The sequence below is a fragment of the Oreochromis niloticus genome, linkage group LG22 (assembly GCF_001858045.2).
Source record: "Oreochromis niloticus isolate F11D_XX linkage group LG22, O_niloticus_UMD_NMBU, whole genome shotgun sequence".
Classification (NCBI taxonomy): Eukaryota; Metazoa; Chordata; class Actinopteri; order Cichliformes; family Cichlidae; genus Oreochromis; species Oreochromis niloticus.
This window is the reverse complement of record NC_031985.2, coordinates 20,795,787-20,816,186: the sequence shown is the minus strand read 5'-3', so window position 1 is coordinate 20,816,186 and position 20,400 is coordinate 20,795,787. Positions and strand designations below refer to the sequence as shown.

Sequence of the window (20,400 nt, the reverse complement as noted above, 5' to 3'; positions counted from 1 at the left end):
CGATATATTTATTTTAGGTTAGCCGTAGTTCTTTATGGATTGGAATAATTTATATGCAATATTATGTCTTATTCCATTCATGCCACCTTATTACAAGCCACAGCTACAACCGTTGGTTTATTGTTGGGCCTAGTTAACCATTGGCTTTTTACAGAACCTCTCACTACACATGAATAAACAGTGGGCACATAACGACTTTGCTATCTATGCAACCGCGTGCTTTGCGATAAGGACCTTGTGCTTTAGGATAGTATGGACTGTAAGACTTTGTTTAGCACTGAGAGTTGAAAATCAGATTCATTTAGCACTGAAACTATCTAGGGGGGCATACAGTAAAAAACTTCTAAAGAGATTCTAGCTTTGTGCTCAAATTTTTGGAAATAAATTGAAAAAGAGAAAAGGGAGTCTAATTTCCTGTCCAGTGGAAATAAGATCAGACATTCCACCAATCTCTGATAGCTTTCTTTGGAAATGCTACTATGGCGTTAATGTTCTCATCTTTTTTGTCCTTTTGCTGTTCTCTGCCTTCTATTTCTGCAAACACCTTGTATCATGGTTCCTGGGGTTGACACAATTTGCAAACACAGAAAAAATATCAGTATATCAGAACATAAATAAATACATAAGATAAAATTATACACAGTAAAATAAATGAACAAAATGATGAATAAATGATTATTCAAATAGGAAATATAGACAATACATTAATGAATGAAAATTCAGTAGTAACTAACAATGGAGTTACATTTTCTATTTGTCTCTATTTATTTTATTTATCATATTAGGTGCATTTTCTTGGATTTTGGATGATGTTTTTTGAGTCATTAGTTGATGTATTGTTATTGTCAGTTTTGACAGGAACTTTTCTCCGTGTACCCTAAAGACTTGAGATTTGCTGCCACCTAGAGGCTATTTTCTAATAATTCAAGTCAACTATTTGGTGGTCTTTTGCTTTTGCATATAGCTATGTATAGCTAGCTTTACACACACACACACACACACACACACACATATATATATATATACAGAGATAGATGGATATAGAAATAGATATGAACACACACACACACACACACACACACACAATTGTTTCGCCTCTAACCGTTTATCAGAAACAAAAGGGGAGACACCCTCACTATCAGCTGTCACAGCAGGGTTGGCGCTCTGTTATGCAGGAGGACATTAGGTGTGTCAGGGTTTGCCTGGAGGAGAGGAGACTGTGGCAGAGTGCTTTACTGGGTCCTAAACGCTCATTACAGGCACCGCCAAGTCAACTAGATTATATATTGGCAGTCCCTGCAGTTGATTTCAAAATAAAACACACGTATATAGAATATAATTTAGCTTTTTCGTAAAGTTTGACGTTTACACAAATTGTTTGGGAGCCTCACAGTTTAATTTAATAAACAAACAAACAAGTAAAAAAAACCCCAAACAAACCACATATTCTCTCTGCTTAGCATATTACATATACTTCACATGCACCTGTTAAAAGTTTATGATTATTTTCTGGTTGTATAAAATGTTAGCTGGCAATGAGAAAACCAGCTTTCAGTTTTAAATTTAATGTAATGCGTTTATAAATTTTGTAGTGCTTAAAAAAGAAAAAAAAACCGTACATATTCCAGTTATTTAACCGATCGGGTTTATAAGTTGGAGCCATGACACCAGCATTTATTTTCAGTGCATTCATTATGGTATTTTATTCTGATGTTAGTTCCGCGTTGTCTGTTTTAATTTGAAGCAAGAAAGAAATTCTTTGTTAGACTAAAACATTTTGAGGCACGTCTTGTATAAATGTTGCTGTGCAAATTTTATTTATTTATTTATTTATTTATTTATTTATTGTTATATTATAATTTTATTTTGTAAATATTATTTTGTAATTATTTATTTTTGCTTTCACTCTTTGGTCCCTCAGTAAAATGATATATGGCTACTTTTATTCTGGAGGAGTGCGCACTTCCGCTCATGCCCTCGTTATTGCCCAGCGACTTGACGCAGCTCGTCACAGACCACCAGGCGCACCGGCAGCCCCCGTCTCTGCTGACTCAGTGCCTTACCAGCAGTCCCTTCACCCCGAGATAGCATCCAGCAACTGACGCACACTCCTCCGGTCAACCCGCCCAGGCACTACCGTACAGAAATGGCTAAGACCGTGATCGGTGAGTTTTGCACTTTATTACGTGTGTGAGTGTTTTAGTGACATTACAGCGGATTCGCAGTTTGAGGAGGATGAGAGGCAGTGGCGACACCCATGGCACAAAAGGATGCTGAGGGTTGATGGGAGGGAGCGGCCAGACTCATTCGCAAGTCACTGCTAAATATGTGATGAAGTTGTAAATCGCATGCAGCATTTTGAAGATATATTATTATTCTTAAATATTGTTTTGGTCTTTAAAAGTCTAATCGATTTTGTCTAGTCGTAAATCCAGATCGGTGCCGATCAGTGAGGGGAGTTTGAGGTTCAGTTTGCCGTGTGAACGAATGACGCATATTTATTTATTCAGCTGAAAGAAAAAAACATATATATCTAAATACTCCATAAATGCAAAAGCCGGGCTGTTTTCCCAGCCTGCACAGCATCATCTTGTCGATGCCTGCCTGCCGCACCTGCCTCTTGTTGCCTGACTCAGAGCCGTGCAGCATAATGCAGCGCCAGCGACCCCACCCAACATCTCCGGTCCCTTCAAAGCAAACCAGCCGCTCTCCAAGGGTGTGAAATATTTCCCCGTGACAAATCTCATTATTAAAACTGGGCCATCCTATGTAACTGCGCTGTGTAAAGCCCGCTGAACCAATTTTGTGGTTACCGCCAAAGACGTGAATCAAAGAGAGATAGAGAGGGGGGGAGGAAAAGAAAGAAAGAAAAGGAACTGCTTTGCATTCGAGGGAAGAATTTACGACAAGGGATGGAAATATCAGACACCATTCCTGTTGGCAAGGTTATTGATAGTAACTGGGGCCTTTTATTTGATAAGAGTTTTATGATTGGGCTGTAAATGATGCTTGAAGGCAAACATGACGGCATTTGGCATAAATATTCAGGGGAGATAAAATGGGATGCATGCTGTGGCAGGTGGAAGGCCTTGTGTCAGTATATGCATCTCAACATCCAGGTTTCATGTGGGCATTTTAACCCGTCTCCTCTTCAGACCATAAACACTGCATGGGAGCTGCAGGGTTGCCAAAAAAGAAGCCCTGCCCACCATTAACGCGTGTGCTTGTGTGTTTGAGGAGAAAAAGAGCAGTGTGTGTGTGTGTGTGTGGTCAGTCTAGGGGATGGTGTGTTTGTTTTCTGCATGGTTGACATGCTGATGGATGCAGGGGCACGCTGAGGGACAGTGGTAAGGGTCCTTGTGTCTGCACTCAGTGAAACCAGCAACTAAACCCTGGCTGTTACATTTATTCCCCCCTCCTCCTCCCCCTTCTCTTCTTCCTCCTTGTCCTCCTACGCCTTCTCTTTTTTCCTCCGTGATTTGAGCTGTGGACAGGCGGACAGGATGGGATGGGCATGGAGCAGACACTCCGCCATCATGCCAGTCAGCATTCAACGGGTCGCTGAGTTCATGTAGGTTGTGCAGAAGCGCAAGAGTAGTCTTAATGTTTCAGAACCAAACTGCTGTTTCACGTTGAAAAAAAAAAGACTTTCATGGATCGGTGAATATTACACAACTATATGTAAGGACAGAAAGGGAGCCACCAGAAACATGTGAGTTTGTTGGTTATCTTAAAGCCTTGACAGTATATTATAGATCAGGACCACTCCTGTGTGCTTTAAGGCTTCTAAGCACTCTTCCTGATCCCTATCAGGTCCACTTGTCATATCCAATTAGGTGTGGTCATTCAACTAGCTCCATAAAATCTGTGCACATAACAAAAGCAGCTTGGATAATGGCACATCCAAAATCATATCTTAACATGTCTCCCAGGTTTGTTTGTCTGTCTCCATGTCTGCCTGCCTGCAAGATCACGCTAAAAACTGCTCTGCGAAAACCTGACGGGGAGGCGGAGCACAGCTAAAAGGAGAAGCCATTAAATTTTGATGCAGAGCCGAGTCACTTTCTTTAAAATTGCGAAATAGGGCACTGGCCTTGGAGGAGGATGCGCTCGCTCTGCCCTTTGCAGTTCATCCTGATTAATCACTCGGCCCATCGATCTATGCAGCACACTCCCATTACTGGTTCAGATGACTGTTGCTTTTTAAGATAGGCCGAGAGGAAGAGGTGACATCAGTCCAGTGGTGATCCATGATGTGCTCATAAAAATTTACATGTGGGTTAAAGACAGTTCAGACATTTTAACATCCTTGGCAAGTCTGGCTGTTCTCTACAGACTCAAGAGTATCTTATAGACACAACCTCATTATTTTAAACATATATTAGAAACCCTATTTTCTCTTTTAATATTTCCTGGCACAGTATCATCATATCCACCACCTTGATTTAAGCAGTTTGTTGATTAATGATAATATTTGGTGTATGGAGTTAGTTTGGGTTCATATTACAGATATTAAGAGCACACTAAAGAACTACGTCACAGCCTGTCATCATCACCTAGGGGAGCAGCATCTACTTACACGTGATTTGTAGACATCCATCACACTGTCAGCTTTGCGAGATGCCTATGATCAGCTTTCAAATGACAACACATTCCATTTTCCCCCCACTTTGTATACTGATTGTATAACACAGCCACGGTTTCTGTATGATCACTGTCCATACCTCTTTCTTTCATTTCCAGGGAACAGTTTTTAGCATTTTTACTGATATTTGCACGTATTTGAGCACAGACTTTGTCATGTTTCAAGCAAAAGTGCTAAAACATACTAAAATTGGGGGGATTTGATGCTCTTCGCTTGTGATGCTCAGCTGATGATATTGATTGTGGTTGTTAGCTGTAGGCTCACATATTGGTAGCTATTAGAAATTTTCCCTACCTGCCCTTCATTGTCCGGCTGCTCTAATATTTCCCGCAATGGCCAATTTTGCTCTTAATAACCTTGTGATTTTATTGCTGATGGGCGATTTGAGTGTAAAGGGCTTGTATGTGCCGAACAGGAGCGCCAAACTCGCGCTGCTGTGACTCTACAGCACCCAGGAGGGCAGTGGGGATTTGATGCACAGGGTCATATTTTGTAGGGCACGTTTTGTAGCCAATTTGCTCCTATTGCTGCTAAGAGTGTCATTTCGTTTGTTTTTCCACCCCGTGTGTCTTTTTACTCAACGTGGCTATCCAATAAATTCTTGTAATGGTGTTTTTTAAGACTGCATGAAGCAGAAGGGAGGAAGAGTGTGGCTGAGGGGGAAAAAAGGCTCCAGGAAAAATACCAAATAGGGGTGTGGCGGTTTGTGGCAACGCACTCTCTCTGAGGAGATGCTGGGAGTGTGGGTGAAAAAACAGAGAAAGAGAGTGAGAGGGAGAGTGCATCAGCGACAGATGAGACGGAGGCTTGGGGATGCAGAAGGTGCTGGGGAAGAGGGATGCTTGCGGGGGTGGAGGTAGTGTGGATATTGATGATCTGCACTCTTTTGGCTGATGGATTGGAAGAGGAAGTGCAGTTTGATGGCTGTGTCTGTGGTTGTGGGATGGGAGGAGCAGCTCTGACTGGTTGGAACCAGCCTGATGGATTGGAGTGGGAGCAGTAAAGTGTTGATGTCCCCCTCTGAAATTACTTCATCTCATCTTAAACTGACATATATCGCTTCGGCACGCCTGAAGCTCTGCCAGAAACCTTTGTTTGGAACGCCGTTGCTAGCCATTTTAATGTGTGTGATCCTCTGGGAATGACCATATTATTACACTGCTTACAGAAGGAATTCTCTCAGGAGGAATACAGTAGCACTTTAATGTTTCTACATAATAGTGACGCTCATATATTTTTGATTATGGAAATGAAAGGGGGGGGAAATGTGGGTTTCAGACATGGAGAGCTGTTTCAATTCACAGCAAGCGGTTCTTGTCCAAGTCAACAAAGAGAATCAATTTAATTTAACAGTCATAGAAAAGCAAAAAAAAGTGTTTGCACCTTTATTAATAACCAGGATAGAGCTGCAATCATGGGCGAATTTATCCACTCATCCATCAATACAGATAAAGTCTTCTTTTTTATGTCATTTGCTGCTTTTTTCCAGCTAAAGTGAGATACTTAACAACCTCATCTCAACTTCAGTGATTAACCAATTTGTCAAGAAAATCACCATCAAATTAACAGATTATGAAAAAATCATTAGTTGCAGCCAGAACTGCAGAAACTGTAGATCCACAGGAAAAAAAGGCCCCGCCCAGACTCAGCAACCAGTAAAGAGGAATATCTGCTGATCTGCTCCATTAACCCAAATTACCCGCTCCACTGAATTGTTAACTGTCTGAGTCTTCAGCTGTCAAGTGGAGTTGTACGTACGAGAACATGGCTGCTGGGGTCTTGACATATACACAGCCCCGTAATGAGCCAGTGACACCCTCCAAACGGGTCCAGCCCCACCCCCGTCAGCAGAAATGGTGCAGTCCAGTAATTATGAGTTTAAGTGGCATCCACCTGAGGTGGCTCCTTCCATTAAGCTGTCCTGAGGGCAGTGGGCGGTGGCAGCGATTCCAGCGGGAGCTGATAATCCTTCCGTCTGTGATTTCAGTTTAAGTCAGAAAGGTGTTAGCATCATCGCAAGGCTACACCTCACCACTCGAGTGTTTTCTCACCCTCTCACCCCTTTTCTCTCTCTCTCTCCTTTCATCTCATAGAAATTGCACTCTTTTCTGTTTCTTTCATCTTCATCCTATTCTCTCTCTCTCTCCTTTCTTCCAATAATTCTCTTTTGTTTATCAGCCTCCCTCCTGCTGTGCTCTTACTCTTCCCCTCTTCCTCCTCAGGGAAGGGGCTAACAAGGCCATCAGAGAATAGCAAGAGCTACATCTGAGAGTTTATCACATTACGGTGGCGTCTGCCCGTCTGCAGGGCAGAAAGTGAGACGCAGGGAGAAGAGAGAGTGAGAAGGGAATGAGAGAAAAGAAGCGGCTTGGATTAATCACACTGTACCCCACCACAGAGAAGCTCTTTCACAGTAAATCTCATTTCTGGCGTTGGTACTGTAGCCTTCTGCAAATCATGAATCAATGTGCCACATTTCAGCCCTGAAGGCCTTGTGCTCTGGGTGATGGATTATGCCATACAATGACAGTTGGCATGCAAATCTGCACCATGAGGCAGTGCACCTTGACAGATGCGGTCCTTATGTGCAAACGCAGAATATTTCACAACCTGCAGCGTATTGCAGATATTTTTGCCTTGCTCTCTGCTGGGACTGCTGCTGAACTTAAAGTACAAATTACAAAGGTGTAGGTGCCAAAAACACAAGAATAATAAAAAAAAAAGAACAAGGTTACACAAGGTTGTTCTTTTCTTTTTTTCTGTCTGCCCTTCAGAGTATTTGTTCCTCCCTGCAGGGGCGTAGGTTGCCAAACACAGCAACTATGAATTGCTGCCAGCTCCACTTCAGTGTTATTAAGTTTTTGGACTGTAAATGGACCATGGGATGGACAGCCATACTGCTGTGCTATGCTGATAAGCTAAACCAGTAGCTGTTAACCTCCTCTATCCATAAGCCACAGTCTAAGAAGATAAAAAACCCCAAAGATTATCTAGCTTCTAAAATTACCTGAAAACCATGCAACTAATCGCTGATTACCTACAGAAAAGCTGTGAAGCACAAGGGCGTTGCTCTGCCGGCGTTAATAAATAATAGGCCGAAATAAATGCATAGCTAATGATGTGTGGAGAATCCTGTGGGGATGGAAGCATCTTGACTGTTGGGGAAATTAGGTCAAGTAAGGACACATCCGTCGTGCTCCCCTCACAGCTCAGTGGAAACAAAAGCCTCAAAATGTCTGCAAAACCCTGAGCAGTTCAGCTGCAGCAGACATCCTTTGATGAGATTTCCTTTTGGACGTCTTGATGAATAATTATCCCTCCAAAAATGTTAATATTTACATCAAAGACCTCCCGTGGAAGTAGAAGTAGGTTACAGATGTTTCATCTTTTTTCTGTGTTACTGGGTTAATATTTTGCCTGTGTGCATGTTAGAGGCGCGGCCCTAAGTGTGCACGATAGCGAAGTAAGCAGAAGTAATATTTCACGTTTGTATCCACAGCTTACAAAGAGAAGATGAAGGAGATTTCAGTTCTCTCGCTCATCTGCTCCTGTCTGTATCCCGAGACCCGCAAAAATATCATGGGCGACTATGAAGGTAGGGTTGAAATAAGCCTCCTGTTTCATCCAAAAGCACCTAAAGGAAGAAAGAAAGGCAGAGAAAAGTGAGAATTGTCTTTCTTTTGTTCGTTTTTGTTGCACACGCATGCAGATATGGACATAAAGCCCATTAACAAGCGCGCCTCAGGCCAGGCCTTTGAGGTCATCCTGAAGCCGACCTCCCCTGTATCTGATGTGGCCCACTGCATCACCAGTCCCCCAAAGAGGGACATTTCCCTGGAGGATATCCAAAAGAAGCTGGAGGCAGCTGAGGACCGAAGACGGGTAAGGATTTTCCCCCCACAGAGACACAAAAACATCAAGTGTAAGAAAACAAAATAATGCCAAACAAAAGCACAAAATCATCTTCAAGTTTACAAAGTATTGCTGCTATGATGTTATAATCAGTTGACTTCCCTTGAAAGCCTCGAGCCTGTCATGAAAAATCGAGGCTGACATCGGCTAATTCGTGCATCCCATTGATTCAAATGTCAATAGAGTGAGTCCAGCACCTGACAAATCCAACAACCCAGCAACAAATCAATAAACCAATCAATATCACTGATTTTTTTTACACCGACTACCCAATACTGTCAGGAAAACACACAGTGTACTGCATAAATTATCATACATAGTAAATAATTCATTATAGTTTTTTTTTTTTTTAAATTAAGCCGTTGAGGAGAGACCTTTTCCTAGATCATTTTAAACATCTGCATCTGTTGCACCGTCTCTGACTCACTCTCAGAGACATAAATCAATGGGTGGTCAGATTTCAGTAAATCACATTTAGGAACAAATTTAGGAAGACATCTTCTCTCCTCTTCCTCCTCCAGTCCCAGGAGGCGCAGGTGCTTCGGACCTTGGCTGAGAAGCGGGAGCACGAGCGCGACGTGCTGATGAAGGCCTTGGAGGAGAACAGCAACTTCAGCCGCATGGCTGAAGAGAAGCTCCAGATGAAAATGGAGCAAATCGAGGAGAACCGGATGGCTTACCTGGCCGCCATGATGGAGCGCCTGCAGGAGAAGGTGAGGAGCGGAGAGAGTCCCATCTGAAAATTATTCTTCTTATTATCCGGCTAATAATAAAAATTATGTCACTGTGAGACTTTACAAACAGGCAAATAAATATTTTAGTTGTTACTTCATATTGTGTATAATACATACTGATGTCAGTGTGAATAAGAAATGGTGATTCTTGTTGTGTTGCTCCAACTACAAAATCCTCAGACAAAATATTGACGTGTGACCTCAGAAAGGCTGAGAAATCTTAAAGAAAAGCTACCTTGTGTTGCGCTTGTATTCATAAATTTATCACTAAGTCAAAGTAGTATCTGCTATTTTCTGATTAGCACTATGAAAACTTGGAATAAGCTAATGACTTAATAACATTTGTCTTTACTATAAGAGTCCAAAACAAACAGCTGAACCAACTGAAAGTGACTCTGCTGTTACACACAGTGACATAATTACCATCAATGTTTTATTTCAGTTATGAATCTGATAATGAAACAAACCAGTAAAGACAATGTGTTTTTAGAGCTGAAGTACTGGGTAATATTCTCGTGTTCATAAAGGCAAGAATAAATAGGAACTATATTATTAAACTAGGCTAATGAATGCTTGTTAGCTGATCACGATCAGCCCCCATTACTCAGTATACAAAAGATGCACGTAGCTACTGTGACATCACCCACTGGTCTGAAGCCTGAACAGCCTCTGCCGTGTTGTATTTTCTGAAGGGCCAAAGCTTATCATTAACCCCACCCACACAAGCCTAGAGACCAGTTGGGGACTGCCTGACAACCACCAGTTGCTAAGAAAAAATGTGTATTCCCCGACTGGTTGGAAATGGTTGTTGGCAGTTGCTGTAAGCAGTGGTTGCTAAGGAAAAATAGTTTTTACCCAATCAGTTGGGGCGTCGATGCAGCTGTTACTATGTGAAATTGTTTCATAGACAGGTACATGGCGTCCCAACAAAACCTCCTTGTGATTGCCTTGGCTACTAGCAGATTGCTGCAGTTGCCCATAGTTGCATGGAAGATGCCAACTTGTCTGCAAACACTTGCCAAATATTTGTTAAGCAGCAGTAAAACACGTCTCTAACAAAGAAAACATCACTTTTTGTAACATATTGGTTGGAGTGGTAGGACACAACTTAAAAAGTGTCGCACTTTTTCAAGTTTCATTAGCACTCGGTTATTAGTTAGCAGGCGTTTGCAATCAGTGTCTTCCATGCAGACTACAAGCAATCTGTTAGCAGTCAAAGCAGTCACATGGGTGGGGTTATGGTGCAGCACCTTCTTTGCTCGAGACACCTCTAGCAAACCTGATACTGAATACCTTTTTGTTTTTTGTTTTTTTCTGTGTGACTGAGGTCATACTTGGACGATCTAGCTAAGGCTAGCTTGTTTAGCAAGCTAAGGACAGTCACCACCAGTTGGGAGCTAGTTGCTTATTCAGTACTCGTGTTCTCCACCATCATTTTGAAAAGTCTTGCACATTTATCAAGTTATCATTGGCAAAAGACAGAATGACATTTAAACTCAAAATCGCCTTTGGGCAGTAGGTCTGGAAATAGATTTTACTGCACAAACACACACGCTCGCACACACACATGGACTGTAAAGAGGAAAACAATACAAGCCGTGCTCTCACGGCTGGTAAAAATAGCAAGAGGGGAAATGAAGTCCAGGGGTCAGCATAGGGAAACTGTTGCTGTGAACAGGGGAGAAAAAAATGTCAGGAAATGGCTGGCAGCAGAGAAAAACGTGACATCCTCAATGTGTGTGTTTATGTTTTTTCTAGGAGAAGCATGCACAGGAGGTGCGCAGGAACAAGGAATTGAGAGAAGCACTGACAGCGTGAGAAGCCCCAACTGGTTCCATGTCCCACCTCCACACCCTCCACAGCCTTCCCCAGCCCTGAGGAACGCCCCACCCCGCTCCTTTCCCCACCCATATCCCACATTTCCCCACCTCTCCACCCCCACCGCCATACTCCCCCTACACTAGTACAAACCACCACAGCCTGAGGTGCCACCCCGACACAGCGGGAGCTTCAAATGGAGTTGGGGGTGGGAAAAATGCAAAAATGATTAAAAACAAAAGAAAGATCAATGTATCCTGTCCACTCTTCCCAAAAAAAAGAATGTTTTTGCTCCGTTTCAAATGAGAGGAAAAGAAAAAAAATCAAATTGACAAGTGACAGTGGTTTTTGTAAATACTTCCTTTTTTTGTTATATACAGTACGATACAAGCAGCAGAAGTATTGATTGCAGTGTGCCATTTTTATATATAAGTTTCTTCTCCTTGCATATATGGATGTAATGATTTGTTCATTTTCATGTTTAGTTTTTTTTGTTCATTTCAGCCTGAGAATGTTTTCTTTTTTAGATTTCTCTTGTGTGATTACAGGCTTAGGTGTTTGTTGTGAGTTTGCCAGCTAGCTGATGGTTCGCGGTGACTGCTTGCGTCCTCACACGGCCCGCATCCTGGCTCCGTTCCCTTCGTCCCTGCAAGTGGCCGCTTACTCATCTGACCCAGCAGATCTGCGAGGCAAAATTAGATAGTTTTGGCAAGAGTGATTTTCCATCCGGTTTATGCCAGTGGTCCAATTAGTGAGGAGCAAGTGCAGGAAAGCTGACAGAGGGCAAAGGGGGACAGTTTTGCGTTCATGTGAGGACCGCAAGCCGTCGTCGCACATCCACTCCTGTGAGGTAGGTAGTGACTGTACCACAGGAGGCCACTTTAGCATTTAATGAGCCCATCCTCATCCTTCTTCCTTCCGTCTGCAAACTGTTCATCTCTCCACATACATACATATATATATATATATATCTACTGTAAAAGCACTCACTCACATGCTCTCCACACAGGAACCACAGAGCTCAGGCAGAGCGTGCTAATTTCTGTCCATCTGGCACCGGAAAGCTCATCCCTGACAAATGGCGGGCCTCTTATATTCCTCTGAAAACAGGCTTCCAGTCACATTTAAATCACATGTTACTGTAACGTACGACACCACTGGGGACAAAGTGCATCCTGAAGTGCAAAAACAAAATAATAATAATAAAACCTGCTACTGTGAAGCTTAAGTTGGAGAAAAAAAACAAAATAAATCCCAGTTTTCTCCATTTCACAAAGGCTAGAGTAGTCCGCGACATCGCCATCACCTACTGGGAACCATCGCACTTCACTCCAAGACACTTTAAATGCCACTGTAAGGTCAGCACAAGAAAGACTTCTAAGCCATAAAGACAGGTATCACTGCAGCAGCGATTCATGAACACAGTATTTCCATCTGTAAAGGTGTATATGAGTGTGATAAAGTATCCGAATGGTTTGTAACCAGGGGTGTTGAAGCCTGAGGTTGAACCCTGTTGGTCACGCACGCACAGTTGGCCCATAGATGTGTGTGAGTGTGTGTGTGTGTGTGTGAGTGTGTGTGTATTTCAGAAACGGCGGGTAGATAAACCAATCCTTGTGCCATGTGATATTGATCCGGTTAAATATAAATAAACACCATTACAGTCAGAAGTTCAGCACAGACAGCGACTCTCCTACCTGCCTCTCTCTCACTCTCTCTTTGTCTCCTCTATCCATTTGTGTGTTTCCCCCTCTCCACGTATATCTTTGTGAGCAAGCAGTGGTTAATAAAGATTTGGGGTTCAGTGAATGAAACCGGCTCTCAGAGTGACTTCTTTCCTGGTGTTTCCGGTGGACTGTTTTCTTTATGTAACTGAAACAAAATGTCAGGTCAGAACAATGCGTGGATAAACACGTCTGTAGATGAATTATTCAGCTTCAGTGACTGTTTGGACTGTACAACAGTCACCACCTGGATTTAACTGAGCAAACAGGTATGAGCCTTCCACTGGGTAATTACTGTAGTGATTAACCTGTTTCGGCTGTCAGCAGGTTATTTAACCCTAACCGATGCAGCAATTAGTTTCTCATTTCTTAAACCAGAAGGTGCTAAATATTAACCGGCATCAAGCAAAGAAAACAACGAAGGAGACTGCTGAAACTGCTAAAGAACTGTACAATGCATTATGAAAATGTGGAAGGACAGGAGTGTGTTAGAGGATACCCACATGCTAAGTGCAAAGAGAACTCAGGGGATTGGGACTAAACAGCTTTTAGCTTTAAGAAAACCACTTATCATTGAGGCAAACTGGGGAAAAAAACATGCTTTAATTTGGTAGGGAGCATGAAGATGGGACTGGATGTTGAAGAAAAAAGGTTGTGTTCTCAGATGAATTCTGTTCCAGACTGATGACCGTATCAGGGAAAGAAGAGAGGCGGATAAAGTGGTGCACCCATCGTGCTTAGTGCCCCCAGTGCAAGCCTGTGGGGCAGTCTTATAAGCTTGGGTTGCTTCAGTTAGTCCACTCCAGGTTCAGCAACATTAAAAAGAAAAGAGAGATTCTTCCATCAGTGTAATTTTTCTTCCTTGATGCAGTGAGGATATTGCAAGGTGACAGCGTCAGGATTCATCGGGCTCAGACTGTGACGGAGTGGTTCAGGGAGCACGAGGCAGACCATTAACCCCACTGAGACTGGAGAAGTCGTCTGACTCTCTCATCATGAATACAAGATATCAGTGAAAAATTAATACAAATCTGCAGGAAACAAAGGCCATAACACTGCATTAGGTTATTAAAATGTTTTGATTTATATACTTTTATTTAAAAAGGGAGGGGCGACCAGTTGGGGTGAGAGATCAATACCTGAACCAGTTTAGGGCTACTAAAGTAACTTCTCTGGCATTTGTTATGAGCATCGTGCTGCAGTCAGCTGCTTTACACAAACACCAAAGAAAAAGAGACACAAAGTCATAAACATAGATAAAACATTAAAGATTAGATGGGGTCTAACTACACATAAAATCATGCAATAGAAAGAAAAATTATGGCCTCCGATGATGAATTTGATTGAGAGCATTTTTTTGTAATAACTGTCTGCAGATTTTGGGTTAATGCCATCATTTGATCACAAAAAGGCATAAAGTGAAAATCTGACATCAGCCCCAATTCAAAGGAAAATGAGAGTAATGAAGGCCGTATTTGCACATTAGCTTTTCCTGCTATGACAAATAGAAGGCCAGTTTACGAGGCTGTAATTTGAGTTATATGGTTCCAACTTGTTTATTGTACATGACCAGCTTTTTAAAATGTTCATCAAGATTATATGGAGACATAGAAATACAGCATAAATGCCTGAGCATTTCCATTACATCTATAGAGAGTGTTTATACTCTTATCTGTTTGTACTATTATCTGCTCTAAAACATGTTTAAAATAAACTTTCAAAATGTACTTTTTATTTCAGTGAATTAATATAACATATTGCATATAGCATTTTTTGCGTTATTGCTTTAACATAAAAAATATAAGATGTCATTACGCATAATAGGTTTCCTTAACTTCTTTCAGCCCTTTTCCTTGTGGAATATTCCCATTTTGCTGTGATTAGCAACACATCCTTTGCCCACCACGACTTGAAGCACCACTTATGGCCAGTTGAGGGCGACAAAAGACAAGCTGTCTTCGCTCCACTTCACTGATCTTGCCTTTCGGCTGCACAGAGAGGCTTACATCACTACCTGGCTCTGCATCGTCGTCAGCAAATGAAAGGAGGATGACTAGACAGAAGCGGAGAGAGGCGACAGCAAAGAAATAAAAGAGTCAGAGTTACGCAGGCGACCGGGCCGACTATTTGGGGCACTGTGCTGAGAACAGAAGGTGCAGCTGGTGCAAGCTGAAATGATGGCAAAGAGACAAAAACCTTTGATGCACACTTCCTTTCTCACAGGTTCCTGCTCCCTCTCTCCTTTGACTCCGCCACCCCTCCCATTGCTTTCTTCGCCCTTTTCTCTTCATCTGCTACCCAATACTCCATCCCTCCTTACTTTCCTTCTTCATCCTCTTCCAACCTTTCCTCCCTCCTTCTTCCCTCCTCTAGTTCCCACGGAGCACATGGGGCCAGGCAGGCTGCTATTGTCCAGGATATCCCCTCCTTGTTAATGGTTTCCTGTGCACACACAGAGGACTGCTGAGAGAAACAAGCAGCCTCATCTGATACCAGGCGTCGCCATGTACTGCACACACACACACACACACACACACAAACAACTGGAGGCATCAACAAGCAAACACACGTACCATACCACACCAAAGCACATTCACACCACAAAGAATAAAATCCAAGCACACTTGAACAAATACGCTGAGCGAGCCGCAGGTGATTTATCAGAACTCTTTTTTTTTATTGCAAGGAACTTGTCGTTACCACCAGCAAGACCTTTGAAAAGCAGGCAAATCTGATTTGTCAGCGCTTGCTTGTGTTTTGTACAACCATGAAATGCACACAGTCACAGTGAGGTTTGCTAGGAGACACCAAAACATCACCTGGAAATAAAGCAATTGCATTTAGAAATTTGTCTACAGGTTTTGGAAATGTAATGATTTTATTTACTTTTTATTTACTACAACTGTTCTTACAGATGGAGATGAGCTTCCTGTTGGTAACTTCTGGTTCTAAACGCTGATGCAAAAATAACTTTTGAGACTAGGTGATACGAAGAAAAAAAACAGCCTAACATCTTTTACATTAGAAAGAAGTGGGAACTTTGCTATAGCTGGTACAAAGCATGTTAATCAGTTGATTGTTAAGGACAGGATTTTTTGTAGAGAGGAAGTTTAAGTTGAGGAAAGCGAGTTTAAATAACAGCGCTTTACATGAACACTGGAGGCTGTGGGTAAATCCCATTTAGCTTTGTTGTAACCAAGCTGGTAGCTGACGTCTGCTCCCACTATCAGTCAGACGAGCACCTGGTTTTGGTTATTCCACCCCATAAAATGTTGTAAATAGGGGGTGACTCTCAATCCCCTGTAACTGTGGTACCAACACCCGAGTTCCTGGGTGAAAGTGTCCCCCCCTTTCACCCAGGAACTCGACAGGCGGGGGCTGCTTGACCATCTGGAAAAGCCATTCCTGATAGACTGACTACAGTGGGTGAAACTTCTAAAAGGGGTGGGCAGGAACAGAGATCAATCAACATAGTAAATCACACTTGTTGCTTTTTAGTCACGGTCTCCCTCGTCACTGATTTTTTCTTCTTCTATACAAAGAACAACAACAACAAAAAAAAACATTACAGACGATTAAAAAAAAACTATAACTAGGTATATCCTCTGTGGGATGTCATCATCATCATCATCACCATCATAGAAAAAATAGCACTTTCTTAGCAGGAAAATAAAGTCTTTGAGTCCTTGAGTCCAGCTCAGCTGGGAAGTGAGTCGAGTCTGTACGCAGATAGAGTTTTCATTTTAGTCAGAAAGCTCCTATCTCCATACCCCAGGGTCTGTAGGGTTTGGCCACGCTGGAGTTCTGGGTCGGGGGGCTGATGGCAGTAGTGGGTGAGATGAGGGGGAAGGTGCTGAAGGTGAAGGGGAACGCCGAGAGAGAGGAGAGGAGTGGAGGGGAGAGCTTGGAGGCCGCCGAGGGGACCAGAGCAGGATGCAGGACGGTGGTGGGAGCGGCAGTGGTGGAGGGAATCCTGATCGGACCTTGATCGGAGTGGGGGGTGACGCTGCCGCTGCGCCTGCCTGGGATGTGAGTCTCTGCAACCAGCGCGGAGGATGACGGCGAGGAGGAGGAGGGTGACGAATTGGACGTGGATGACAGAGGAGTTTGTGGGCTGCTGGTGGTGCTGCGGGGTAGAGGCGCCAGCGGTGCACCCTGTTGGTGCTGGAGGAGGAGGGGGTGTGTGAGGTGGGCAGCGGGGGATGCAAAAGCAGAACCCCACGCCAGGTGACTCAGGCCGGAGTGAGCCTCACGCTGACTGGCGTAGTTGTTGAGGTGGGAGACTAGACGGATCCGCAGAGGGTCTGCGCTGTCCAAGCCTTCGATTATGCTCAGATAACGAGCCGTCTCAGCCAGGCACTCCCTGAAACCCAAACCACGGTAGTCCATCGCGAGGGCGTGGGCGTCAAAGTAACCTGAAGAAGACAGTAAATTAGATTCTATAACAGCCGACTCCTCTGAACTTTAAAAAAGAAACAGTCATGAACCATTAAGCCCTTGCTTTTGGGATAATGACATATCAATCACACAAAAAAAGAGACTAATTCCACTGCCGAGCTGGTCAGACCAGCTATGTGTGTCTCATTCAGACATATTTAAAATTAATAAGCATACCTTTGCCTCCAGCAGCATGAAGCATCTTCAGATGATCAACAGTCATCTGCAAAATCTCTGCTTTCTCCAGCTTGGCTGAGCCCTTCAGGGAGGAGAGAAAATGGAAAAGATGAGATTTTAATAATCCAACAGATTTTAGGTAAACAGTGAGCTTTCGTGACTGTTAACTGCTCATTAGGCTAGGAGACTTTGCGTACTTGTTTCTCGTAGGCGCTGGGAACCAGCCTGCGGAGCTCGCTGAGGCTGTTATTGATTCTGTCACGGCGTCGCTTCTCAATAATCTGAGAAAAGATCATTAAAGATTAGAGATCAGACCTGCTAAATGTGACATTTGGTGACAAACAAGGTCGAGAAAGATAAATTCACTTACTCCTCGACGCCTTTTCCTCGCCTGCACCTGAGTGGATGTTGAGGGAGACATGGAGCCGAGAGGGGAGCTCATATTCCTGAAAGAAGGTGGAACGGGGAGGTTCGGTCAATATCCACACAGTAACGTTTTACAGAGATATGCACAAACTTGAACCACTTTAGAGGAAGGAAACACTTCAGGGCCAAATGACTTACCCATTCTCATCTGCGCTCTCCTTCTCCACTTCAATAGTTTCATCCAACTCGCTGTCCGAGGAGCTAAAATCGTGATTCCTCTTCATTTTGATTCGTGCGCAGTAGTTCCTTCAGCGCGTCAGCTCTGTGTGCCAAACTCGCGTCTGCCCAGGTTTGCCCGGAGCGCCTCTGTTTGAAGCGCTCAGCTTTCCCACGGTGTCATTTCAACGGTGCTGCCGGCCAACAGGGGCGGTGACCGGCGCCAAATCAGCCAATCACAAAGCTGCTTCGGGTTTGAGAGACAGCGCAGTTGGCCCAAGCACGTCTTCGTGCGCTTTGATAAGTCTAAGAGGGGTGGGGAGGATCTCTCACTCTGAGGCTGTTTCGATGCCCTGAAAAACCTGTAACGGCAGCTTATGTAAAACAGAGCGGTGGGTCATGACTTATGAGAGTTTGCAAATTATGAAGACATTTTAATGACCATGACTGCGATTTTTACTTTTCACAACAAACACAACTTTAAACCTTTTATGTATTTTAAAAACTGAATTTATTTATTTATTAAATTTTTGGAGTTTAGTGATGTAAATGTGCCTGTGAGCGTCTGTTGTTTAAATGTGCTATAAGCTATAAATTAAACAGACGTGACTGACAACATAGAAAGGTTCAGATATTTTTCATAGTGCATGTTTGGGATATATTTTATATCTATGTAGAACAGTTCAGTGGGCTACATATTGAACATATTGAACCGACCTGCCCTGGGACTACAGATGGAAGTTTAGTTCTAATCTCTACATTTAATATGTTTGGTACACTGATGTCCATTAACACACGTTGTCCCTGTTGAATCAATTTAATAATAATTTTTCTTTAAGACCACAGACAGCCTTTGTTACCTCCTTATGTTCCCCTTCTTAAATACTTTCGTGCATTTTTCTTTTCACTCGGTGTCTTTGTTCTGAAATCACAGCTGAGTTTTTAAAGAAAATCAGGTTTCACGACGTGATTTGGGATTTTTTTTCTCAACTTCAGAGTGACTGATCTTCCCAAACACGGAGGATCTTTGGAGAAACTTTGACATCGGTCCAATGGACTTTCGGTCCGTGACTGTCCAACCCCCCCTCCCCCACCCCCCTCCCGCGAGTCCGCCCCCTCCTCCCCCGTGTGTGTCCCCGGTGGTGATGAGGAGTGGCTGGCCGGCTGTCAGCACGCGCTGGCCGTGGGAAAGTTCCCTAACCGGCGCTGATAACCAATCAGAGGCCGACGGCCGGCTCCAGCGCTGGAATGAATGGAGCAATTGGTCGGGGCGACGGGCGGTCTGCGAGCGAGCGTGTGAACCTGTAATCCAATACTAACTCAGCCCGGGAGGAGAGACAGGGAGCGCTGCCGCAACCAGAGGAAGCCACCAAGTCTAATCTTACCCCACAGAGAGACCTCATGCACGGTAAAGACTCCGTGGGCACTTCAAGGGCTTGTGAGAGCAGTCAGCGAGAGGCCCGTAATGCAATCAAAGCGGTTTGTCCGCTCTCCCTGGAGTTTCCATATCATCACCAGCGCACGACTGGTGGCTCCTATAATGGTCACACTCCCCAAATAATTTGACAAGAGCTGCTGCTGTGTGTTTGTATATGCGTGCAGCACTCATGTAATGCATATGGAGCTGGAGCCCCTCAGGCGACGGTCTCCTGCAGGGACCGGTCTGCGGCATATTCAAATAACAGTGCGGCGTTTTAAAGAATAGCGCACAGTGATAGATATGAAAAATGCCTGAATCATTAACAGCATATAAGGAGACGGTTGCAGTAATTATCTCTCTCATAGGCTGCAGTGGCTTTTCACTTCTATTTCATTTCATTTGAGGAACATATTAAAGGCAAATTTTACTCCACGGTTTTGTTGTTGTTCACATTTAAAATCTTCCTAATAGTCTGTAAAGGGCATTAATTAAAATGACACCACCTCACTTTACATTAGGTCTAACCTGCCTGATATAGTTTTAAATTCCTCAGCTATTAATGCTTCTGAGGTCTAATAATGATCCAGTAATATTATGATTATCAAAGATGGGACTCAATTTATTTAATGAGTAATTTTTCTTAGTATTTTACAAAATGAGTCTGCTATGACATCGAAGTCTGGTGATATAAGAGTTACTGCAGAGAAACAGAAAATAACTTCTTTATTTTGCATTCAGCAAAAAACTTAAAATAAATCTAAATTTTGACCAAAACAGGCGAATCACAAAAGAGCAATTTGTTTGAAAAAAAAGTTGCAGTACCTTTGATCATTTCTGAGTAAGCCAACATTTTTAGATTCTTGCCCGAATATAACCCCCAAAATTTATATATAACCAGACAGTTTGTTTACTTTCATATTACATTTAATAAAAGCTTACCTATAATTAACA

The 20,400-nt window shown here is 43.1% G+C and overlaps 2 protein-coding genes across 2 annotated transcripts; one reads left to right on the top strand and one right to left on the bottom strand.

Moving 5' to 3' along the window:
* The first annotated feature begins 1,977 nt into the window (after positions 1–1,977).
* On the top strand, positions 1,978–12,923 carry stmn2b (stathmin 2b). Its single transcript, XM_025902559.1, has 5 exons — positions 1,978–2,165; positions 8,145–8,240; positions 8,355–8,527; positions 9,079–9,270; positions 11,050–12,923. The coding sequence occupies exons 1-5, from the start codon at positions 2,147–2,149 to the stop codon at positions 11,107–11,109; spliced, it is 540 nt and encodes a 179-aa protein (XP_025758344.1). The 5' UTR covers positions 1,978–2,146; the 3' UTR covers positions 11,110–12,923.
* A 2,563-nt stretch (positions 12,924–15,486) lies between these two features.
* hey1 (hes-related family bHLH transcription factor with YRPW motif 1) lies at positions 15,487–18,220 on the bottom strand. The gene is made up of 5 exons (XM_003444083.5): positions 18,012–18,220; positions 17,818–17,893; positions 17,645–17,728; positions 17,448–17,529; positions 15,487–17,248 (listed from the first exon to the last, which is right to left on the bottom strand). The coding sequence occupies exons 1-5, from the start codon at positions 18,095–18,097 to the stop codon at positions 16,581–16,583; spliced, it is 996 nt and encodes a 331-aa protein (XP_003444131.1). The 5' UTR covers positions 18,098–18,220; the 3' UTR covers positions 15,487–16,580.
* Between the last annotated feature and the right edge of the window lie 2,180 nt (positions 18,221–20,400).